This window comes from Bacillus rossius, chromosome 1, assembly GCF_032445375.1.
Source record: "Bacillus rossius redtenbacheri isolate Brsri chromosome 1, Brsri_v3, whole genome shotgun sequence".
Lineage (NCBI taxonomy): Eukaryota > Metazoa > Arthropoda > Insecta > Phasmatodea > Bacillidae > Bacillus > Bacillus rossius.
Genome location: NC_086330.1, coordinates 159,292,115 through 159,319,060, shown reverse-complemented (window position 1 = coordinate 159,319,060; position 26,946 = coordinate 159,292,115). Strand labels below are relative to the sequence as shown.

General features: G+C 33.3%; 2 protein-coding genes across 10 annotated transcripts in view; one reads left to right on the top strand and one right to left on the bottom strand.

The window, feature by feature from the left end:
- On the bottom strand, nt 1-22,760 carry LOC134546352 (signal peptidase complex subunit 2). Of its 2 annotated transcripts, none has more exons than XM_063389135.1 (5): nt 22,542-22,760; nt 17,963-18,034; nt 3,719-3,852; nt 1,240-1,401; nt 1-743 (listed from the first exon to the last, which is right to left on the bottom strand). In XM_063389135.1, exons 1-5 carry the CDS (start codon nt 22,575-22,577, stop codon nt 557-559), a joined length of 591 nt encoding a protein of 196 aa, XP_063245205.1. In that variant the 5' UTR covers nt 22,578-22,760; the 3' UTR covers nt 1-556. The 2 variants fall into 2 exon arrangements, with proteins under 2 accessions (XP_063245205.1, XP_063245206.1); XM_063389136.1 differs by having other exon boundaries at nt 22,551-22,757.
- A 176-nt stretch (nt 22,761-22,936) lies between these two features.
- Nucleotides 22,937-26,946, top strand: part of LOC134546351 (intraflagellar transport protein 81 homolog) — a 98,203-nt gene continuing 94,193 nt past the window's right edge. The window contains exons 1-3 of one of the 8 annotated variants that reach the window (XM_063389134.1): nt 22,955-23,152; nt 23,755-23,917; nt 25,101-25,222. In XM_063389134.1, coding sequence (XP_063245204.1) covers nt 23,830-23,917; nt 25,101-25,222 — 210 coding nt within the window. In that variant the 5' untranslated portion in view covers nt 22,955-23,152; nt 23,755-23,829. Of the gene's footprint in view, nt 24,877-25,100; nt 25,223-26,946 lie in introns of all 8 variants that reach the window. The other 7 variants (XM_063389128.1, XM_063389129.1, XM_063389131.1 and 4 more) reach the window with 7 other exon arrangements.

Below are 26,946 nucleotides of genomic sequence, written 5' to 3'. Positions count from 1 at the left end.
TTCCAAACATACAGTGACCACTTTATTATCAATTAACCATATTATTCCACAGTTTTTTAACATAAAACTTTTCAAAACAGTTTAATATATATAAAAATTATTCATGCTCAAGAATTTTGGAGTACTAAGGAACACAATAAAAATAAATAAAAATGTAATAAAAAGCTACATTATTAACAGTTTCAGAAAATTCAGGGCTTAAATAAAAGATTTGATGAAAAATAATGTCCAGCATAACTACATGATTTTCTAACAGAGCATCACTAACTGCAAGCTGTTCAAAAGTTTTTTTCTCATTTTGATAAGTGAAAATACACCATAAACTGCTTCCTGTTACAAAATCATTATTTCTAAGAAAATTAATTAATTTTGTTTCTCAAATGCAAATAATAAAAAAATTCTTGAATTAAGGAACTTGAATGTTTTTATTTGGACCTGCACTAGGGAAAGGTGACGACTGTCAAATAATGCAGCATGAAGTGTGTCTCAGTGCAGCGTGTATCACGTCCAGAGAAGACACGACCAACAGAGATGGCAGGCACGGCCCTCTCTACTGCTACTTCTCCTTGCGTTCTGCCAGCAGGCTGTTGTGGAGTTTGCTCACTTCAGGCTCCAGCAACTCGTATATCAAGGTGCCGTTCTCATCGAAGAAGTTTGCAACAGACTTCACCATTGTGGCTTCGTATCGTGCACCAGTCTTCCCATTCTTACAACTCAGAATAAGATTGTACTTATCATCAAACCTAAAATAATGGAGACATAACATTGCAATGCAAAACAAAGTTCAATTTGACGTACAGTATGAAACCCCAACAAAAACATGGCAAGTGATTTATTAAAAATTAAATGATATATTCTTGGCTGAAGGACTTGCATCAACAACATTTTAACACAGTTCATGATTGACAAATGAAGCTTGCGCTATCTAGTGTGCAATGCATTTTCCTATTCAATTACAGAATGAGGTGGTACAGCAGTAAAGCATTAGACTTACATTTAAGAATACCTGAGTTTGAATCCTAACTAAGATAGCTTGATTTTATTATTTTTTATAGTTCACTGAAGCTACTCCAGGTAAATACTAAGATACAAAGTTCTTTACCAAAGACAATGAAGAACTTCTTCACCGATTCCTTTGAATCGTACTGGTGTATGTTACCATCTCTAATGATCTTACTGTCAATAAAACATAAAATCATATTAAATAACACAAAATAAATGAGCATCGAAGCAACTTACTTTTTCAAATAGGAGCTTGCTTCCCAAATATTGTCTGGAATAAATCCAGCTGGGTCTTTCTGAATAGCCACAACAAAGATGCCTTTCTCCTTGTACGTTGTATACAGAGTGAGAATACCCATCATGACAAAGTACGCTGACACACAGAAGATCAAAATGGGCCTGAGAAAGAAATTACATCAAGGATGCTTATTAACTTTCATGCTATTAACTACATACCAATTACAGTCACAGCATAAGTCTTTCATGTCTAATATAAATTTAATAAATAATTTTTATCTACTGCATATGAAATATTCAAACCCTTATAAGCAATGTAATACAGTGGTACAAAGTATTAGAAGTAAAAATGTTAGTAAAGTATCCCAATGTTAATAATTTTGAAAATAATAACTATTTAGTTAATACTAAGCAGTGTATTTTTTTAATGCACATTTGATATAATAGAGTAAAACATGAAAATGTGTATGTAATATATTGCTTTCCAGCATGACACACCAACTTAGAATGAGATGAGAGAAGGCTGCCCTACATTAGTGACAGACATATTGATCTCGCCGACAAAAATTATGAATGGAATGTGCATGGTTATATGGACTGGAATCACGAAAGAAGGACTGGATAGGGGAGTGTGGAGAGGATGAATAGGTGAAATAGCAAAGGAATGGAAATTGACTAAAAAAGATAAGAAACTTAGAAAGTTGTCATACATGTTGGTCGTCAGCAAACGGAATCACAATCGGAGCAATTCTCAACCCACCGAGTTACAGGACTGAAGCAGGGGACCTACTGTGAGTCTACTGACTAAGCATGAAGCTAATTATGGCTCCACAAACATCAAAAATAAAATGCTGTGCTCAAGTCTCACACCTCTCATCAAGAAAACTTAGGTTTGACTCTATCCATGGATACTTCGCAAGTGGAATTAAGCTCACCCAACAAAAATAGATTGTTAAGCCTGCACAGGTGGCGCAGCCAACGAGTTCCGTGCTCAACTGCAAGCGCACTGCCTCTATGTGAGCATAAGGCAGTAGCCATCAGTGATCATCAGCCATCAGTAGATGTAAGGATGTGAAAACTGTTGCAAAGGGGCAATCATATTTGGTCATGCCTATGGCCATTCGGTGCGTGAAGTTGCTGGATTTGATGTTTCGCAGCGGACTGTTCAACGTGTCTACAAGCAATGGTGTACTACATGCGGCCACAAAACAGGATGTCAGAATTGTGGTCGGAAAAAGATCCTGACTGAGAGGGAAAAAAGACGCGTTTCACGGCTTGTGAATCAAAATTGCTTCCAAACCTGACAGGAATTGCTGCAGTCAGAGAATGAAGGTCCATTCCAACCTGTTAGCAACATAACATTGTGACGAGAACTGTATTCAATGAATATTTGGAGTCTTGTCACCTCACAAGAGGCGATTGCTCACACAGGCACGTAAAACTGCGCGTCTTCAATAGGCTAGAAATTATTTAACGTGGACAGTAGCTGACTGACGGAATGTAATGTGGTCTGACGAATCATGTTTTTGCCTGTATTCCAATGTCACATGTCGTTGAGTGGACTGAAGGCCAAATCAAGCATATCATTTTAAATGTATGCAAGATTAGGTTCAAGACAGAGGTAGGTCTGTAATGTTTTAGGGGTGTATTTCTTCATATCACAGATTGGGCCCACTTACTGCGGTGACCACTAATATGAACCAGCACGTTTATTTTAACATTCTGGATGATCAAGCGTTGCCTTTCAGTAACATTTGCATGATGAACCTGATTTTTCAAGATGACAACATCAAAGTTCATTGGGCTGGATGCATATTCGACTGATTTTATGAACACTCCTCCACCCTATTACATCTCAATTGGCCTGCAAGATCACCTGACTTGAACCACATTGAAAATCTGTGGGACATGGAACAGCTGTAAAAATCAGACATCAGCATCCCTGCAATTTGGTGGAATTGCACAATTAAATCCTCAGCGAGTGGCTTAACCTGGACGCGACGTACCTGCACAACCTCATGGACTCACTTCCTAACCAAATCCAGGCAGTTATCAAGTTCAGAGGCGGAGTTACACAGTGTTAAATGATGCTTGTAATTTTTTTTTTGTCCGGTGAGCTTATATTGGATGCTGCAGTAAGTGAGTTTTTCTAGAATAATCCATTACACTCACATGTTTCTGCCACTGCTCAATCCGAACCTCATCTGAAATACAACTGTACTCATTCATTGATTCATTTATTCTCTAAACTGGTTGTGACAACAAGTGCTCTATAAAAAAGAGAGGCAATTCCTTTGAGTGTGTCCCATATTTCATTTCTATGTTGATACTGCTGCAGATTATACACATGATTATTGAATAAACCAAGTTGAGTTCATCAATTACACAATGTCAATTAGAGCCTGAATAAATAAATGATAATCATAAACAATTTTTTTTAGTCATTCAAAGTTCAGAAGTAATGAAAAATTAACCATACCGTGAATGTGGGAATGGATACAAGTAGTCCCACAACAACGCAAACATTGCCACACCAACCGCAATACCACACATTGCCAGCCGCCCGTCCATCAATGCAAAGCTTTCTGTGTAGTTGAACTTCTTTGTAAGGACCTTGAAAAAAATGAGAAAAAAAAATAACATACAACAATTTTCATCGCAGTAAATACTTTATATTATTACATACTGCACATTTTTCAGAGATGCAGTTAAAAAAAAAAAAGCATACACAATAACAGTTAGGGACCCAAAACATTGTCAAGAAATAAGTGGCATCCAATACATTAACATGTATTCCTTTAAAAAAAAAAAAAGTTTCCTGAATGAAATAAACCATATTCCATTGAAAACCTTTAACTACAGCTTTAAGACTACGCTGAATATATTATACTAGCTGATGTACACGTGCTTCGCTAGGGAAGTCAACAAGCAGAGCTCTCTCCCACTTCCTCATATGCATAACTAGCTTCAACCCTCGGCTTCGCTAACACAATTTCAGAGTATTGCTAAAATCTTATCATTGAAAGAAAAGTATCTGATTAATTCCAAACATATTTACTAAATAAATATACACAATAAAGGCCATAGCCGGCTAAGAAGGGGTGAGCGGCCCCCACGCGCATTCATTCCAAAGTTTGGCAAAAAGTTGCATCTGATGGGTTACAAACTCACCCCAAATTTCAATCTTGTAGCTGCACTAGGGACAAAGATTTAAATACCACTAGTATTTTTTGTGAAGATTTTTGTTCTCAGGATCTACTGACCAATTTTTATGAAAAAAGAAAAAAATATATGTGTTGTAAATATATATACATATAACAATTTTGTGGAAATGATTAACTGCTACAATTTTTCACAAATAACTTCCAAACTAATACATAAAATATAATAGTGAATAATCTTGGTCAAATTCATTAATGGGCAATATCCGATCACAGGGATAAAATGGTGAAGGTTTTTGAAAAACAAAAAAAAAATGTCTAACTCCCATAATATGGAAAATAACACTCCGTTTGAACATATTATAACTCATAGGAGTATTACCAAAATCTTTTGTCTGAATAAGTTTTTGATACGACCCACCAAAACTGCAAGGGGTTGAAAAAACAAGGGTTTGGGGGCCAAAAATATTATAACTCCTTCGTAGGCACAATATTCAATTCTTACAAATTTTGTGTAAATCTTATAATTTTTATATACAACTTTTGTCTGAAACAATTTTTGATTAGTTGAACCATTGCTGCAAGGGATTGAAAAAATGAGGGGACGAATATAAAAAATTACTACTCCTGTACTAGGTACACTATCAAATCTTTTTATATTGTTTGTAATTCTTATAATTTTTATCTAAAACTTTTAGCGGAAACAACTTTTGACAAGACGAACCATTTTTGCTGAGTTGAAAGTAAAGGGGTAGAATTTAAAAAAAAATTATAATTTCCGTACCATGTACACTATTAAAATCGCTCTATTTTATTGTAAAACCTTCAAATTATCTACAACTAGCTGCAGTACCCAGCGTTGCCCGGGCTGAACACAGGGTGAAGGGGAACTGTTTAGAGATCAGATGTTGTTAGTAATTGTCTTCTTAATTTGAATGTCAAGTGTGCAAAATTATTTATATCACTTTCAGATCCCGACAGATGTTGTTCTGCCAGTTTATAGTTATTTACCTGGTCTGTATGTAATCTAGACTCTATAAAGCAATATAGAAAAAAAACTGAAAAATAAGGGATTACTAATATTGAAAAGATTCCATTATCTAGCTAATGCTCGGCATGCATTGCAATGCCTCATTCAGTTTTGTTTTGTAATATGTTTGAAGTAGTTACACATATACAAATAATCTATCCATGTCTCTAAATATATATTTATCCCTATCTACATCTATAGTCCTATATATCTATGTATCTCGCTATCTGTATTTATCTCTTTATATCTACATATATACCTCACACTATCTCTATGTATTCTATATGAGGGTACTGATTGCTTCGTTGTTAATATCACACGGGTGTTTTTTACTTGTATGGGAAAATTAAGAATGATAAGGCATCTAGTGCGTGGCAACAATGTTAATAGGCAATAGGAAATAAACTTCTAGCGCCTGCGGCATTGTCAACACACACTTCGTACGTGTACTGCATGTTGTATCTAACCCCCTCCAACGCATTTGATTCTAAATTGGACTTTTAGTAAAGATCCCTAATGTTATTGATAATATAATATAGCCTATAGCCTTCTTCGATAAATGTACTATCCAACACTGAAAGAATTTTTCAAATCGGACCAGTGGTTCCTGAGATTAGCGCGTTCAAACAAACTGTTCAGCTTTATAATATTATAGATTTTCATCTGAAATTATTTTTTGTACGACCAAATATTACTGCAAGAGGTGGAATAAAAAGGGGTAAAATGACAACAAAAATTCATAACTCCCTTCGTATGCACATAATCATATTTGTGCGAAATGTTTGTAAATATTATGAATTTTACCTAAAACTTTTGTCTGAAACTATTTTTGATTATTAAAACAATTCCTGCAAGGGGTTAAAAAACCTGTGGTTGAAATAATAGAATAAATTAAACATTCCTATCAAATTAATGTTTAATTTATTTTAACTTTTTAAAATATATTGAAAACTTTTGTCAAAGTACATTTTATATTACAAATCATTACTGCAAAGGGGTGGAAATACAGTAGAGCACCCCTAAACAGTAATTCCCACAAACGGAACTCCCGATATCTAGAACTAATTTTCCAAAAAATATTAAAACATTACAAAACATCTCCAAAACATTTCCGGACTGGAATGAGGCGTTTTTGCTTTTGCCTGACTGTACATGTCTTGTAGGCGCGCGCGCACATCTGTCAGAGAGCTAATTATAGCCAGTCTTTCCCGCGCATTGTGTAAATACACCGCTGGTTTTCGCGTCGGACGTGAATTACTATGAAGATGTTTATACTAGTTTTATTGTTTCACTATGTCAAGTAAACGGAAAATTCTTGCCGGCCCGAGAGTATGTACACCGACTCCCACTACACACGCTGACACACGTGATAGCGAGTAACATTAACTTCCAACGTGTGATGCTTTCAGTTTGTAGACAATAATTTAGTGTACAAATATGTATTATGTACATATTTATACGTTAATATATGGTTAAACAGTCTACATTTACCTGTATTTCTCTATCTCTGTGTTTTTAAACGAGATGCTTGAAGTGTTATTCTTGTGTATGTGAAATGTAAACTGTGCGTGGCAGTGACTATACACACTCCAGGAAGTGTGAATCACTAGCACTTCAACACAGAAGTAACACAACACTGTAGCTGTAGTCATACTACCTCCCCCGAACCCTCTTCATCCTCCTCTTCGCTCACGCACGCACCCACCCACAGAGATAAGAAACACGTGCCTGCCAGCTTGCTTAAATGGTCATTCAACCAGACCGGAGGCCGACCCTACCGCAATTCCCCTTACCCGGAATTCTCCCATAACCGGATTAGACCTCCCCCCAATGATTCCGGTTGAGGGGTGCTCTACTGTAACAAGATTGGAAAGACAAATATCATTACTTTTTTTTTAACAGATGTACTATCAAATCCATTATAATTTATTGCTAAACTCCTAAATTTTATATAAAACTTTTGGCTGAAACAATTTTTGATGAACCTAACTATTTCAGTAAAAACAGGGGCTGAAATTTAAAAAAACATTAAAACTTTCTTAGTATCAAATTTGTCATAATTTATTAATAACCATCTTAATATTACCTTAAACCTTTGTTCAAAGAAAAATTTTAATAACCAAACACATATTAGTACAGGGGAAAGAAAAAAACGTTTGGAGGTCAAAAATAATTGCACAACAACCTTAGTAGGCATAATATGAAATTCGTTAAGATATTCAATGCTGGATGCATTAAGTAAAAAACAGTAAAAATATTTTTGCTGCATGGCAATTTGAGAAAATGTTAAATCAATCTTTTTTGTATATTAGCGAACATATAGGATGTTATTTAAGCTACACGAAGTTCTTAAAATGTTCCATGAATTCATAGAAGTTTCCCAAATATTTCTAGAAGAAATAGGTACTTCGAAACCTACTTACGTCTGTAGGCTGTGCTGAAAGGGATTTTTTAAAATTTTTTGTATGGATAAAATATCTGATTTTAAATCTTCTGTTTTAGATGCTTGGGTATATATTTTTCCTTGATGAAATCACACCTACTTCCTTTTTATTTCATGAGGTAAACAATTTGAAAAATTTATATACACACACTTATTTCATTTGAACTATGTTTATGCTATAGTTTTTACTGACACTTCCATTTTATATGGTTAAAGCTATGCTTAGAATAATTAAATAATTTCACCTTATTATAAATGTCAAATTTACTATCTAATGTATTAGTTGATTCTTATTTTGCTTAGTATTACTTAAATAAACCCCAAATTTGTTACCCCTCTCCTCTTTTCCCAAACAGATGCCCATGTAAAAATTCAGAACTAAGTAAATCTGGCAATATCCGTTAACCAAACAAAAACCAAACTCATCATTTTTTTTTACCATAGATGTGAATTCCAAAATAATTACAATAAACTTATATTTATATTAGGTTTAAATTTATCTTGCCAATACTGATTTATTGTATTTTATAACTTTTTTAGTTTTTAAATCACATAATTTACATCCTACTTGATTAGCTTCAGAGATACTGCTTTTATAATAAAAATGCCTTTTCACCCCTTTGTGGTCATATATTGAAAAATGGTAAAAGTTAAAACATATTACATCATAATTTTGTACATTATTCTTGCTCAAATTTTTAAATTCATCTCAATTAATTTGGATATATGATTTATTACTACAAACTCTAACGTGCCCCCGTTTCACTGCTTTTGGGCTTGAATATCAAGAAATGGTAAAAGTACTCAATGCAGATAATTATTTACATTATTTATTTTAAGATTCTTCCATCCAGCTTTGTTTGCTTCCAAAATATGAAATAAAAAAAATTTAAAAAATACAATTTATACCTCTATGTGCTTAATGTTCACTCTTAATTTCTAACCCGTAGATCTAGTAAATTCGGAAATATGCATTTTTTCCCCTTAAACCAAACCTCACTTTACCACCCTTGGCAGTGGAATCTTGTAAATAAATCAAATAATAATTAATAGTTTTTATTTTTACCATTAACATACACCTTGCTTAAAATTAGTTTCGGAATTAATTTTTTTTTAAATGAAAGAATACCTACCCCGTTTTCACCCCCATTAAAAGAAAAAAAATTTAATAAATGAAAGAAAAAAAAAGATAAGCAATACAAACTCTAAATTCATGTAACAATTAAAATTGTAATTAGTAATTTCCACATGTTTATTATTGGTACCCGAAATAATTTATTATGCTTAATTTAATTCAGAGGTATAATTATAGTTATCTAAAAACATACATAGCCTACTCTTTTGAAACTCTTGAGGTGGCATTTCACAAAATGGAAAATTTGTGGTTAGTAATTTTTATATTTTTATCATTGGTACCAAATATCTAATGTGTTTAATTAAATTCAAAGTTTTAAATTGATTTATCTTAAAACCATATTGACCCCTTGATCATCCCCCAGGGCTAGAATTTCACAATGGTAACATTGTGGTTGGTAGATTTTTGTGTGTGTATTACTGGTCCCTTGTATCTTTTGTTATGATAAATTTTTTGTTGCTAGTTTTACTATGTTTATTATTGGTACCAAAAAACTATGCATTATTTTATTCAGAGATAATATTTTTAATTTTAAAATTTTACTTTTTCACACCTTAGGGGTTGCATTTCAAAAAATATAAAAATTGTAGTTGGTAATTTCCACATTTTTATTATAGGTACCCAATATCATGTATTAACTTTAGTTAATTTGGAGATATAATAATTATTATTCTTAAAAACATACTTACCCCCTTTTCACCTCAAGCGTTGAATTTCAAATAATGTAAAAATTGTTGTTGGTAGTTTTTGTATGAATATTATTGGTAACCAAAATAATTTATTATGCTTATTTCACAAAATATAAAAATTGTGGTTGGTATTTTTAGTATAATTATTATTGGTACCCAATATCATTTAGTACTCTTAATTAAATTTGGAGATATTATTCATCTTTAAAACATACTTATCCCTTTTTGCAACCTGCAGGGGAAAATAAATAACAATAAAAAATTGTGGTTATATTATTGTCTTTATTATTGGTACCCAATATAATTGATTATGCTTAATTAAATTCGGAGATTTTTTTTACACATTTTTGAAACATACGTACCCCTTTTCCACCCTTAAGGAGTTAATATTTTTACAAAATTAAAAAAATTTTGTTGGATGTCTTTGTATGTTAATTATTTGAACATAATTCTTTAGAATAGCTTGATTAGTTTCAGAGATATAATTAATTATCCACAAACCATATTTACCCCCTTTGGGTCTTTTTCACCCCCTTATGGGTGGAATTATGTAATTAGATATTGCCTAGTTATTAAGTTATCTACAGACCTTTCTAATAAAAAAAAATTGGTTGTCTGTAAAGTCGGTTTACGGACGATAGTTTAACGTGACAACGTCATAACAAAACATTGATGAAATGATTGCATACTTTATGGGGTACACATCGTTTGCCCTACAGGCGTTTGCCCTAAACGTAGGGCAAATGCCTGTAGGGCAAACGACTTTAGGGCAAATGCCGTTTAGTGCAAACGACTGTAGGGCAAACGCCGGCAAGCACTTATGTTTAGGATTAACGAAACCACACCAACTTTTAGGGCAGACGCCTGTAGGGCAAAGGACTCTCGAAAAACTTCTTTTAGGCAAACGCCTGTAGGGCAAATGCCGGAGCCTGGTCCGAATGGGATTATCAAACATTTTGTGTAAACGCCTTTAGGGCAAATGCCTGTAGGGCAAACGCCTGTAGGGCAAATGCCTTTAGGGCAAACGCCTGTAGGGCAAATGACTTTAGGGTAAATGAAGTTTAGGTTATTTTGGGTAATGTAGGTTTTTTCAATTATGTATCGATTCAAACAGTGTTCTTGTAGTTTATATTTCCTCCGCAGGTGGCAGTACCTCAATAAATGTTTTCCCTCTAAATGCAAAGTTTACAAAAACGTCGCTAGATGGCACTTATGTAAGCCTATATCGAGGTTTGGTGGGAATTCGTTTGGTATGAACTTCCTAGATTCACCAACAGATGGTTCCCTGCGCTAAGTTCATTGTTATCGAATATTTTTTCTGTAAAATATTTCGGAACATAAGGTGATGTAAGGTCTTCGACCAAAAAAAATCGTATGATAAAAAAAACAGTATTGGCGATTTAACAAAAATATCGCTGGAAAAAGGTTCAACTTTTTTCCCGGGGCTTTGCTTATTTCAATTTCAGCTGTCAGACGTGCATTACGCTATCGTTACTTAAAATATTACGAGCATATAGGTAAATAATGCGAATACTAGCTGTTAAACATTTTCTTAATTAGCATAATAGTACTAATGCGGTTAAACTCCTACATATTGTCCATACTATTTTATTCCGTAATGTGTACACAACATACAGCTGAAGTACACAATGAAGAAGTATTCCAGTTCGTTTTGTTCTGGGGTTTCCATAATTTGCATTAATTACCTCAAAATCATATTCACCCCTTTTTAACCTCTTAGCGATTGCATTTCGCTAAATGATTATAGTTTGATTAGTAGTGTTTAAGTCTTTATTATTACTAACATTTCTTTTCTTTATACTTAGTTATTTTTAAAAATATATATACTTATAACCCTTTTTCACAGCTTATGGCTTGAATTCCACTAAATGGAAAAATTGTGGTTGGTAGAATTAGTATGTTTACTATTGGTGGTCAATATCTTTTCTTATAATAGATTATTTTCACAGATAAAACTTTTATTTTAAAATCATATATAGGTACCCCTTTCACCTCTTTAGGGGTTGAAATTTGCAAAATGATAAAATTTTTGTTGGTAGTTTTTGAATGTTTATTATTAGTACCCATGGTATTTTACTGCGCGTTATTAAATTCGGAGATATAATTTTTCAATTTTCAAACCATATTTATCCCTTTTTCACCCATTGGGGTTGAATTTCGAAATATGATGATTTTGTTGTTTATAGTTTTTGTGTGTTTATTATTGGTTCCCATTATATTTTGTAAAACTTTATTAAATTCAAAGATATGATTATAATCATGAACACAATTTTCACCCCTTTTTAACCGCTTAGGGGTTGAATTTAGTAATTAAAATTTGCGGTTATTAGTTCCAGTAAGTTACGTTTATTATTAGTACCAAATATCTTTCATTTTGCTACATTAAATTTGGAGATTCAATTGTTAATCTTAAAACCATATTTACCCTTTTTTCACCCCTTTAGGGGTGGAATTCCGCAATTTCATATAGCATAGTATATACGATATCCGAAGACCTTTGTTTGAAAAGAAAATTTATCAAAATACCACCAGTAGTTTTCAATTGATGCCGGAACAGAAATACAGACAAATAGACAAACATAAAAAAATTTAAAAACTATATTTTCCAGTTCACAATAACGTAAATAGGCGTTTAATAGTTGTTTCGTCAGTACTTTTGTATAGACTTTTCATCTCGAAAATAGATAATCTATAGATTTGGTAGCCGAGGTAATTTCCCATGTTACAAGAGGTAAACAAGCTGTGTAACCTGACAGACACAAAACAAAAATAAATAAATAACATTGATACCTGAAAAGAAAAAATAAACAAAATTACTAAGTTAAGTATTAATTGTGAAGCATACGTTATTAATAATAAAAATAAGAAAAACATAATAAGTAATTACTTACGCATATAGCGCCTATCTGAATTGTCAAAATGCATTAGTGGTGATGATGGTTAATGTGCGAATAATAAACTCAAAGCGTTAAATTATATGTTCGTTTATACAACATTAATACTTTATATATTGTTAAATATATTTTTTACTCGATATTTGACGGTTATGTTCCGAGAAAGACAACTGTCAACTCCGTTGTATTGTTATTTAATGCGTTACATTATGTCCTTAGAGGGAGAAGGGGAAGGGGAAGAAAAGAAGGCACATAAAAAATAAAAAAAAGCGCATATTTGAATTCCTGATACAAATACTTTCGTTGCAACAATGCAAAAATGTTAACTGCTTTCATATGAATGTGACATATTGTTGGGCCGGTATCAACTACAGTCTATCAGTTTATACCGATCCATATTGTTTACGATTCAAATGAGTATGACACGGAAACAAAATGTAAAAGGAAAAAAAAAAAAATAACAGCCTTTAACTTCAAAGCTTTTGTGAGGTTAATTACTTTCGATTTATCTAAGTCACGCTATTTATGTGTCGAAAGAAACTTGAGATGGATAATAAGTTACCTAGTATGAACTGTAGTAATTATACTTCACATACATGGGTAAAAGGAGGGGGGAAGGGTACTGTCTTCCAATTAACCGAAAATGTTGAGTTTGTTAGTAACAAACCTGCCTTATATGCGACAAAATATATTCATATTTAATAACAAATATTAAAACATAAGTTACAAATTAAAATAAATTTTATAAAATATCGGGAAATTTTGAAACTAGCCCACGCAATTAGTAATAATAATATTCAACACATGATAGTAATCAATCACTTGCATATATATAAATATAAACAAATAATATTATCTACTATATAAAAATAAGTCGGGTTTTCCTTCCTGACGCTATAACTCCAGAACGCACGAACCGATTTCCACGGTTTTGCAGTCGTTGGAAAGGTCTCGGGCTCCGTGAGGTTTATAGCAAAGAAAATTCAGGAAAAATTCAGGACAAACCAACATTTTAAGTAGATGGCGCCGGTGCGTGATACATTGTTTGACAGCTACTCATTGTTCTCTGCTCAGTTAATTTCATGTGACAAACCGGTATTGTGTTCACTGTGAAATTGTGAAAAAAAGAAAAAAATAATAAGTTATTCGTTTCCTAACATTTCAATTGGAAACCATCAAATCAACTACTCATTGTTCTCTGCTCAGTTAATTTCATGTGACAAACCGGTATTGTGTATACTGTGAAATTGTGAAAAAAAAAAAAAAAGAAAAAAAATAAGTTATTCGTTTCCTAACATTTGCCGATTTGTAGACTCTCAATTAGCTCTTATTTAAAATGTTTTCCCAAACATTAGTGAGAATTATCAGAATTATGCTTGGTTAAGTCAACGAGCAATTCTTGCCGCAAAGAATAATTATGTACACGCACTGAATTTCACCATTCAATCAAAAATTTCTGGCGATTTGGTGACATACAAATCCGTTGATTCCATAACAAATCCCGATGATGTAGTAAATTATCCAACGGAGTTTTTGAACTCTCTGGAGTTACCAGGATTTCCACCACATAACTTGCTACTCAAAGTTGGTACAGTTATTATGATATTGCGTAATTTGAATCCACCGCGACTTTGCAACGGTACTCGACTTTCGGTTAAAAGACTTATGCGTAATTTGATTGAGGCAACCATTATTAACGGAAAGTACGCAGGTGAAAATGTATGTATTCCTCGAATACCAATGATTCCGACTGATCTTCCGTTTGACTTCAAACGATTGCAATTTCCAGTTCGCCTTGCGTTCGCAATGACAATTAACAAGTCGCAAGGCCAATCGCTTAGTGTTTGCGGAATAAATTTAGAAAATCATTGTTTTTCACATGGGCAGTTATACGTTGCGTGTTCACGAGTTGGGAAACCATCCGCTTTGTTTGTGTTAACGTCAGACCAAAAAACAAAAAATGTGGTTTACCAAAGAGCACTTCAATGAAACGGATAATTTGCGGACACGTATAACGCTTCGATTCAGTATTTACTTTGGATTCACTTTCATTTACTTAGAGAAGTTCAACTACATAACACTTCATTTTTGTTATCAAAATGAATTCATTACTGTTGTGAAATGAAATAAAAATTTTCCTTTTCAAATATAAAACAAAAAAAAATTTTCATCTTTTAATCACCAAACGAAATGTTACATAAAACGAAGCTATCTGGTGGCGAAACGGAGTTCGCCGGGTTTGCTAGTGTTATATATAAGACATTTTCCGAACAATCACAGAAATTTCCAAATGCCTACTAAGGAATACCCTAAAAACTATTAATTTGAAACATTTGTGTAACTTTATACATATATTCTTATAAAAAAATTACAAATCGCGGTAATAAATAATTTTAGTAATAGTGTCCATGAATAAGAACGAAATAAAAACAAGTGAAGCACTGCTTTCTGCGAGTGGGATTTGATGACAATGGTTTCAAGCTCAATGCTAAACCGCCCTAGCTCTCAATACTAGGCTGCCGGGTAAGGCATACATAAGTATCGCAATAGGGCATTCATCACATAGCACATAAATAAAATTTTAAGGAGTGAACTCTTTCAGCAGTATACACGAAAACACCTTTTCTATTACGTAATCGCATATCACTATAAATACGGCTGAGAAACCATACAATTACCATGTTATGTGTACTAAGGTTGTATACAAATTGATGTTTTGTTTTGATTCATAAACCATGTCAAAATATGAAACTAAACTAATAAAAACTACAAGTCATTTGTACGTTTTCAAAGACGACACGTAGACAACATGGCATACACTGCGCGCTCAAAAATAAAACTATCATTACAATCTAGAAGTATAGAAGTCTTTCCAGCACAACATGAACATAGCAATGAGACAAAATAAAAATAACAAATAACGTATTTATTTATTAAACATAGGTGATGGTGAAAAGACGTCACTTGCTCCTACTAAGTTATGAATAACATATTTTCCAGTAAATTCTGTTTGTTTAATTGTTTTGAAAATGTATTAACTAAAATTGCACTTTTTTTGCGAATATGCTGATTCATTAGCATCTGAAACAGAGTTATAATGATCTTTCTTTGTGTATTATACTTTTACGTAATTCATTATTGTACATTCCACGACATATCAAAATCGTTCCTAGTTTACACTCATACCTATGACATTCATTCAAATATTGTGGCAATATGGATGAATTGATTAAATGCATTTTGAAAAGTTGTACATTTCATTGGATGTCACACATTAAATCAGTCTTTTATTATACTTCACTTGTTCCCATTAAACTTATTAGGGGTTAAGCTATAGATGGTCTGGGCAAATTAGCAAAATATGCACACTCTCGATGGAAGTATTTTCACCGCATTCTACAAACATATTAATAAAACGACAGATTCAGTTGGGCACATGTTATATAAAAATTGAAAATAGGCATGAAGGTCTCAAAGGCTATTTTAACAGTAACTTTTAAACACTGAAAATGTTTTTATAAATGCATATGTATAATCCTCTGCCTTAAATAATTTTGGGGTCATCGTTTTTTGGACGACTTCAAGTGAAAATTCCAGCAGGCAAGGATAATAAAATTTTGTAAGCTCCTTTTGCTAACGCTTGTTTTTTTATATAGCAGCAATATTAAATTAAGTTAATTTGTTCGCTAGTTACCCCCCCCCCCCCCCCCCAACAATGGAAAATATTAAATCATCAACATCTCTGTTAAAAAATGATTTAAAAAATACAATCCAGTCACTGAGATTGGCGCACCATCTGTTGTAAGTAAGGTTCAATTACCAGCTGCATTCTTAGACTTCAACGTTGGGAAAGCAAACCGTATGTGCTGCCATCTAATTTGTGAATTTTGTACTTTGTACTCATTTGGAGAATGGTTTCAACATTTGTCAACAGGGGCGACACACGTAAGGACATCTATCTTCGAAACGGTTCGTAGGGCAAATGCCTGTAGGGCAAACGACTTTAGGGCAAACGCCGGCAAGCATTCATTTTCGGATTATTGAAAATTCAAAAACTTTTAGGACAAACGCCTGTAGGGCAAACGCCTGTAGGGCAAACGACTGTCGAAAAACTTCTTTTAGGGCAAACGCCTTTAGGGCAAATGCCGGAGCTTGGCCCGAATGTGATTATCAAAAATTTTGTGCATACGCCTTTAGGGCAAACGCCTGTAGGGCAAACGCCTGTAGAGCAAACGACTTTAGGACAAACGCCTTTAGGGCAAACGCTTTTAGGGCAAACGCCTGTTTGGAATGAGGAATGCGAGAATATGCTTCGAAAATGCGTTTAGGGCAAACGCCTGTAGGGCAAACGACGCACTCCCACTTTATGAATAAAATTGAATATTTTTATTTTAATAATAAAAGAATAAATACTTGTAATTATACTAGTAATCAGATTTTAAAATGCAAGAATAATTAACCTTTATTGCCGAAATTGTTGTTGTAAAAAGCAAATAAAACCACATTAACTTTTCACTTCACTTTATAAACAGTCGAGTGGAAGAGAGATAGATGCAACACAAGCGTACAATGAGCATAACGGGACACAGCATAATAGAACAATGTGTGTAACGGGACACAGCATAATGGAACAATGTGTGTAACGGGACACTTTTTCGTGCGTGCAGCCGGCGTTCATCAATTTATTAGACGTTACGTCAAAAGCTTAATGAAAATCCATCAAATAGTTTTCAATTGATGCTCAAAAAGATAACAGACAAAAATTTTAAAAACTATGTTTTTTAGTTCTCAATAATGTAAATAGCTATTTCCAATATTTTTTTCATGAGTGTACAAACTTTTTGCCTCAAACAGTTTTATTATTAGTATAAGTAGATCAAACTGAATCAAAATGTAAAAATTCCCTGACCCACCCACGTTCATTAGGTACCTTGGGAGTTAATTTACATAAAATAAGTTCTTAGTGGATGCTCATACAGTATGTGAGGAACAAACAAGTAAAAATATTAGTTGGTAGGTTTTACAGTTCCAGAGAGTGTGTCACCAACACAATTTTTTAACATGTGTTGTTCACTGCTAGCAAAATGGTATGAGGAATTAGTCTGCAGAAATTGCAGGTTGGGCATGACATACAATTATAAACTAAACAACAAACTAAATATATTTTAAACATCTAAACATACATATTGAAGGGTTATTATGTTCTTAAAAAAATCAAAGATAGTAGGTAAAACCTGATAACCTAAAAAGTTTTCACTAAATTTATATAAGTACATAATGAAATAATGTGGCAGGCTTCATGTCTGCAATTATACACATGAATGCAAGAATAAGATTTAGGTTACTCTACCTCCTTCACTGCATCATCAAGGGCATTCTTGACAGCTGAGCCATCCCATTTGTTTACTTTCACAGGTTTGTCCTGCAAATAAAGTTCCTTTAAGTACAACATTATAGTGACAAAAATATGAATTACATTATTTTATCACAGTTTTTCCAATTAGTATTAACACAAAAAGTCTTAAAATAAAGATAAATGCTAAGGCTTCATAGCAAGCACATATATATTTGACTTAAAACTTTTCTCTCCACATTTCCCTACAAAGCTAGGTACATTAAATTTAACAGCGACTTTTCTGATCACACTGAAAAGTAGCAAAGGAAGTTTATAGGTGGAAAGGGGCAGTAGATAGGAAGATAGCGGAGTAGAAGTACCTGGTGGTATCTGTACAAAATGATTAGGCGGGTGGATAAATGGGGTGGAGGGCACAAAGATGCTTGTAAAAACACTGAAGGGGATAGAAAGGACTGTAAGGCCAAAGAATACTTCACATTGTCCAGGGTAATGCTGGAATTTGCGGCGGTGGTGTGGGACCCACCCTGGTGTCTGAGGTGCATGTATGAGAAGGTACAACGGAGGGTGTCAAGATAATGATTTATGGGTTGTGGAAGAGAAAGTAAAGGAAAGAAGGTGAGAGACATATGCCATCTGTGGTCATGTCATGCGGGAAAGGAGTTACGGGAAGCTGGGAAAGAGGCTAAATAAAAGAGGTAAAGTGGAACAAGAGACCACAAGTGGAAGATGCAACAAGTGTGGTGGACAATGGAAAGGAGGAGGTTTTTGGTAAGGACCACTTTAAGGCCCGGAACACACAGAATGAGGCACGACACTATACAACATGTTTTTTTGATAGTAGTCAACTTCCATGTACGTATTTATGTAATGGCAATGCATACAGAATCAGACGTGGCACGACGCCACAAAATTGTTACGATCTGACATGGAGCGACAAAATTTGCTCCGATTTCTTAGCAAGAAGACTGTCTGAGTCTGCAGTGTTCTGCGCATGTACAAATATAAAAAAATATGTCAATAATGACATTTCGTAATGTGTTTATAAATGACTAGTTAAAGGCTATTTTTTTTATTGTTTATTTAATTTGGATAAAGTATTGTAAATTATTTAAATTGATTTTTAGTCAGTATGGAACTGGATATAAATCAATTAGTATTTTTTATACAAGGAAGACCTATTTTATATAATCCATACTTGAAGTACCTAGTATCACAAAGACAATTTGATTTCAATAATGTGGGAAGAAATAAAATACAGTAAATACAATGTTAAGTTGTCAGGAGAAGACAGTGTTAACAAATATTGTCATAGGACAATATAGGAAAGTCATTGAAACAATGGGAGACACATTATGCAACGCATTCTAGCGGCAGTGCCTGATCCTACCACATTAGCGCATTTGCGATACGGGTATTTAGGCAGTTTTGAACAAACTTTTTCCCCAGTTTTATGATGTTTTAAGTATTTATTATGATTGGAAAAGCTTGTGCAATGTTTGATTGCAACAATTACGAGGTTGCTAACAGTCCAAAGTTGTTTTTCAAGTTAAATTTCTTTAGGCACGTTGGTGCCGAAGTCATCTCTGTGTGGCGGCAATAACCTATTTTATATTTTCTTACATGAACACGGGGAGACATATCTCAAGCGTATCTTGTGCCAAATAAATCTCTGTAATAGCAAAAATATTATGGAATAAATTTTATAGTCTTTAAGAGTCACACAAATAAATGGTATTAACTTTAAAAATACATTAAAATTTTGGAATTACCTACAACATTGATAACCTAATATTTTAATATTATTTTAGGTTGGTATATTTAGTACTGTGATATTATGTGTGACAGATCAAGTTCATGGGATCAAGTCCTGGTCCATAACATTTTTTTTAAACATTTTGTTTTCTTATATAACTCATTATTATATTTTAACACTGTATTTAAAGATAATAATACTATTACTTGTTATTTGTTTAAGAAAGTGCTATAGTAATAAATTTAAATACACAGATCAGTCTGTTGGATTGGTTATTTTACACTAGGTACAACATTAATTTTTTTACAGACATAAAAAATAAATCTTATTACCTATATTCAAAATAATTGGGTTAACGTGAATGTGTGTGTGTATATATATACACATTTAAAGAAGAGTTTATGATGGTTTGCATTTTTTAAATATAAACTTAAAGTTTTATTCCAAGCTCAATGGAATTTTGCACTCAACCTTCAAAACAAGAGGAATGTCACTGTCTACATAAGATTCCTAAAAACCACCCCGATTAACCTTTCCCACCCCTTGAAGCTGAATTTCAGTACTTCTTGGTGAAATGATGTACAACTGATGTTTAAAATAAGAGAAATATTACCGGCTATAACTAAAAAAGGAAAAAAAAAATTTGTCTACAATCTTTATAGAAACAAATCTCAATGAAATTACTGAGTATGCTGTGAAGAAGTTACTTACCTGCAACATTTAATGATTTTAAATATTTTTTTTATATATAATACTGTTTTTAAAAGCATTTTTGTAAATATTAAATACTAATTTTCTAGAATAGGTACTCTTCTAAAAAATTTAAATAAAATGCTGAAAATTGTATTTTTGAGTTTCTCTCATTCTATTTGATGACTGATAAACGGCAATGCGATATTTTAAACATAGTATAACAATAGTTCACTGTTTTGAACAGTTGATGCAGTTAGGTTAGCTACATTTAAAATGCTGTATAATGCTGTAAATGTTCGATTAGTTTAAGTTAGTGACATTAAAATCACTTAATGATGTTGTCCGGGATAATAGTAGTACTCAAAAATACCACTTTTAGAGTTTTCGTATATATCAGTTAGGTAAGCAAATTTTATCATGTTTCACCAAATTATTATTAATATTAACATAATAACAAAAATTTTTCGTTTAAAAGTTACGTATGTTTCATTGTTAAAAGTTATATATCTGTCTCATGTTCATATTTAGGTCATTTTTCATAATCGTTAAATCAATATATTTTTGTAGATTCTGAAAACTTGTTTTTATTATGAATACACTGTTTTCATACAAATATATGAAGTTAAAACTCATTAATCTACAACAAGATTTCAAACATCGTAATACAAGGGAATTTGAATTTTGCTGGCATTATTCAGGCCAAGACACTAGGATTGTTGCAGTCGAGTGTCACCAAGGTTCGCCATGTTAAAAGGCCCGAGTTTCCTATATTGCCTACTACAATATTAAGTGTTAAGCTGTCGCGAGGCAACATGTGGTATCCTGCTGTCTCACATTGTCTAATTCAGTGTGCGCCCAGCCTCAATAGAATATGATGGACGAGACGGTATTAAGTGGGTGGAATATGGAAAGTTAAAAGGCAGTTCCATAAAAAAATTAATAAACAACTATAAAGACAAATCAATTAATATAGACTGTGCAGTAGAGCGGGTCCCTCTGTGCTTGCTGTAGTAATGAAAATTTATTTGGCAATTTAATAGCATAGTCCAGACTGTTTTCCATTAAAGATATCCCTGATTGTTGTTACTGCCCTACTGTTTATTTGATAGCTGCAATTGATCCTATGGTTTACAGAGATCCTTAGGAAAACAGCGTTGTTGAGTCTGTTTTCTAAAAGAAAGGGATGTTTAATGGCGGTAAGTTACAGCTGGGGACAAGACTGTTTCCCCCCCCCCCCCCCCCCCCCCCTAATTGTGCCTAATTAAGGTGGAAAAGTGTATTGGCCTTGGCTGTAACGTACTGCCATTAAACATCCCTGTATTTTATAAAAACACTCTTAGGTACACTGTATTCCTAAAGACATCTGGAGAATCAAAGGATCAAGGTGCAGCTAGTATCAAGAAAACAGTAGGGCAGCATCAACAATCAGCCCAATCTCTCGCTGAAAACAGTATTGGCTACACTATTAAAGCACAACATGACAGCGGGCTAATCACTGCACAAAATACACATCGTCACCTATAAATAAGAGTTTCTCAAAATCCAGTTTGAATTTTAATACACTGTTTTATGATTACAGAGGAACTTTGATATTTATACATTTGTTTTTTATTTTATTATTTTATTCATGGAAAAACTGCTACTCTAGAAATTTACCAGCATGATTTCTTGCCACTAGGTGGAAGCCATAATGCAAGTTATTTGATAAAATAACTTCATGTCTTAGCCTTCCCTACTATTATAATTCTTGTAAAATATAAGAATTCACTCAATTCTTAAAATAAGCTAATTATGAGAACGTGGAATAACTAAGCAACATGTATAGTAACTAGAACAGAATTGTTACATTTTATTTTAATATTAATGAGTCAAGACTCTCAGAACACATGGTAAAACAGCTGTGACGAAACGCTAGGTTCGTTCAAGCCGCTTTACTACAAAAAAATTGATGAAAGTTATAGTAACACAGTTATGACTTAACTGGCCAAAAACGTAAAAATATTACTTTTTAAATTTGTTCAGCTTTATTGTTAGTCACCGGTTGAAAGTAAAATTTTTTAACGATTAACATTTCGTGTTTACCATCATTCTATAGAAAAATAGAGAATACAAAAATCGAATATTTACATCACAAACCTGATCCTTCCCTCCTTTTGATGACATGACTAAGGTTAATGAAATTTTAGTAAAAGATAAAACTAAATTTTACTGCACGTTTACAAAACAAAAAATGACGTGTCCAGCTTCCAGCAGTCAACAAGCATAACAAATGACTACACAAATGACACACCAAGCGCAAGGCAAACACACGAAAAGAACCATGAAAAGAACGTCACAAAAAGACAAGTAAGCTACAAATTAAAATATTAAATTCTTAAATACCATTTGCATACGTACATTTACTATAAAAAAATTGAGAACTCAATTTTAGTTTAACTATTTAAAATTTTGGTGAACACTATCAAATTAATAAAAAAAAATAGCACAAATAGGAAAATAATTTTGATTAAGTTGTTGGCTTGTAAATGAAACTTATGTGTTTTTTTTTGCACCTTCTACAGCTACAGCGCTTTGCATTGTGTTATATTTTGCTTTAATAATAGTCGAGCACTCTTTCAGAAAAGAAACTTATGTTGAAAGTATTTTTGAAATCTTCTCGAAAGAGGAATTTTTGACATTGACTTTTTTATAATATTTTTGATTACATTTGTGTTTTAATATTTCAAGCGTCAAGTGGGGTAATCGAGAATCGAATAAGCTATGTGAAAGCGTCGGTGTATAGTGAATTATTTTGATTTTTCGAACATTATTCGTTGCAATCTACATTTTACGTCCGGACTTAACTTAAGAATTTTACAAATATATTACACTTTTATACTTAAAGGGCCTGTGGGTCTAGTTTACATACCGGTTTCATATCAACATTGATTAATGACGTCTCCAAAATGGCGTCATGTAGGGCATTACCACACCCTACATGTTAAAGGAAAAAGAGCGGGAGTATGGGGGTTTTGAACAAAAACACCAGTCACGTGTTTATTTTGCACTAAAATTCCTTGGTAATTCTGAAAGAGATACTTTTCTGGGGGAAAAAGAAAAGAAAAATCAAAGTTGTTTACCATTTAGGTATACTACATAACAAATGTGATATTGTGGCAGTGGTTGATTGGAATGGATTTATTGAGTTCCTTGTATTATTTCTAACCATTTTGTAGATCCGCATTCCTGTATTTTAAGAACTTTACATATAAAAGCCATTAAAAACGAGAGACGTAAATTTGATTTTCCATTAGAGGTTGCCGTGATTGTTGTCATTGCCCAACTCTTTTCTTGTTGCTAGCTGCAACTTGATCCAGTGGTTCTCCAGAGATCCATAAAATACTGTATACTCAAGACTGTTTTCTATAATACAGGGATGTTTGTCAGTACACTATGGTCGGGGCCAAGATTGTTTTCCACCCTAATTTGCTGTTCATTTCAAGTACAGTTCTCTCACACCGCTTGTAAGTTGTAATTTCATCTATGCAAATCATACTTTATTCTTCCTTTTACTAAATCATGTCATATTTTAAACACCACATCTAACATTGTTTACCACACATAACTATAGATGATAGATGCGTTTAAACCTTGTTCGCCGCTGGGTAGAAGCCCAGTTGCAGGTAGTAAACATAAAGTCAAACATGCTTGTTTCTGCACAGAAAGCAACCACTTCAGCATATGACTACTGATATTCCTACTATGCCGTGTACCAGTCCACAATCACATCTTTCTTCTAAACTTTTATTTTCCTTGGCTAACTTTCATGCCCTTGTGTATGTTCCCTGCATATTTTCTCCCACCAAAACAGTATTGATGGCACACTGTATTGAGATGTAGACTTGACCCGGCCCTGTGATGCACCTGAGTCCCTGCTGCTAAGGCAGTGTCCAAATACAAGAACACAGCCATGTACTAGCGAGTTGTGACCCTGCATACTTTGCTTGCTCTTTTAGTAGGGTACTGGATTCATTCAGACAAATGTCATTTTTGACATCTATAAATGGTATAAGTTAGCTAAACAGATTATTAAAATCAAAGAAAATTAAATAAAATTCTTAAAATGGTATTTTTGAGTTCTCATCATATGATGATTCTGTAAACCAGCATTGCAATATTTCTAGGTGTGCAGGCCTACTGGTAGTTTACCATTTGAACAGTTGGTTAGGTTAGCTTCATTCAATCCACTGTAAAATTGTGTGAATTGTTGGTTAGATAAAATTAGCAACATTAAAAATACTTTATTGCATTTTTCGGGATTAGAAATACTGAAAATACAATTTTTGAAATTTGTTTTTTCACTGAAAAGTCATTACTTTAGGAAATTGCCAATAAATGTATTTCCAGCAAAAAAAAAAATGTTAGTCTGATACTGGTAATTTTTTTTCTTAAGGTAAAAACACATGAATTTATGTCAATCTACGTAAGTTTTTACCTTTGCTTCATAAGTTAAGGCCAGTATATGTGTGTATGTATGTGTGTATATGTATATGCTAAAACATTGTTTTATGCTAGTAACATGTTAAAATACTAATTTTTTCATTATACATGTTAATCCTGGTGAAATAAAATGTGAAAATTATTTAATCAGTCTTTTAATTACTAAAGAGTGAATTTTTTTAGGAGTATATTTTAATGTTGTTTCAGATATAAAAACCTACAAAATGAGTGAAGAATTAAAATTCATTGTGAGTGAACTTAATAGTTCTTTGGGGAAGAACTTCAACTTGATTTCATTTGATTCATTGAATTCTGAACAACTCCTACAGGTAAGTAGGGAATTAGTATTTGAAACCACTATACATGATAAATTTCAACCAGAAAAGTTGCTGCTTTGAAATGTTTAAGAAATACAGTTATCCTGTTACAATTAATTGAATAAGAAACCGAATTATAAAAAATTATGTATCAGATTGTATTTTGAAACCACACAAAAAAAAATAAAGATACGTAGTTAATTATTTGAAATTTGTCGTGGCCTCGTCTCTGGTTAGGTGTGGAGACGGGGTGGACGTCGCTCGGTCGTTTGGTAGTTGTGATGTTTGCCCGGCGCCAGCTCTAGGGTAGAGCAGCCTCACACTTTGAGGCGGGAGTGGACCGTTCGGCCCAGTGCAGCTGACCGAGGAAGTGCTGATAAGGAGTAGCTAGCAGGAAGATTGGGTCTCACGAAGAGTCGCTAGCGGAAAGGATGGAAGTTGGAGCGAGGGATGCCCGCGGTCTCACGAAGAGTCGCTAGCGGATGGGTGGGCAGAGAGAGGTAGAATGAGAGAGAGAGAAGGAAGCCCGCGGTCTCACGAGGAGTCGCTAGCTGAGGAGAATGGGAGAGAGGTAGAATGAGAGAGAAGGAAGCCCGCAGTCTCACTAAGAGTCGCTAACTGAGGAAAGGAAAATGAGGAAGGCAAGCCAATAATACCTCTTTTGCCTGTGTCAATAATTATTCTCCCAGATTGGCTGGGAGAGAGGAAAGCTTACAATGGTGTTTCTTCTCCCAGATTGGCTGGGAGAGGAGAGCTGTCTAGGCTTGTTAGCCCGCACAATTTATACAAGTTTCTTCTAGAACCATTTGTGTTAAAGTTTTACATCTCTTTTGATCTTTTGCATTTTACAATATTATTTACACATCTACAAAACATACTTACAATATACACTTAATAATCTACATAAATATTTACAATAATAACATATATAACATAACTATAATACATTGTCTCTTTATATTTACAACTGCCATCTGGTGACGAGTGGTGGCACTACCAGGGCCATGGCTGGAGTGTTGCACCGCGGACAGGACTGTGACCCAGGTTTTTGTTTAATAAAGAGGAGGTACGACGTCAAATTAGTGAAAATAAAATCTAAGTATATACCTTTACGAAGGGTATAGTCAATGGAACAATTCCTTTTACCTAATTTTAACTCAAATTTCATAGTGTGCCTGTAATAAAATTTACCTATTTCAAGTAAAGATTGTAATCAAGATAACTATTTTTCTTTAAAGAACTGGTTGTACCTATGATTGTATCCAGAGTCAGAAATGCTCAGCGAAATTACAGTTATCTTGAAGAAATGTCAGAAGTTATGACTTAGTAGTACATAATCACTTGAGTTAGTTCTGTTATGAGAGCCATCCAATCTCAAGGCTTTACTCTTTAATACTGAATTGAAATTACTTGACTATAATTCAAATAAATATTAAACAAATTCCGAGAACTATCAGTTATATTTTGTGCAAGTCAAAGAGTTAAACTGTTTCTCAGAATGTAAAAGGACTGACCTTTCAAAGTTATCATGCACAAACATCAATAACACAATCAACTACAAATATAAATCCAAACAGTAACACAATTTGCTTTCATACTATCCCAAATAAGTTGCTTTTGGATTGGTAAATACCTAGGTAATATTTATAATAATGAAATAAATATCAAGCCAATGATTACATTTTAAATAGGCAACTTGTTACTCAAATTAATCCTTTCAAGGAAATCTACAACTA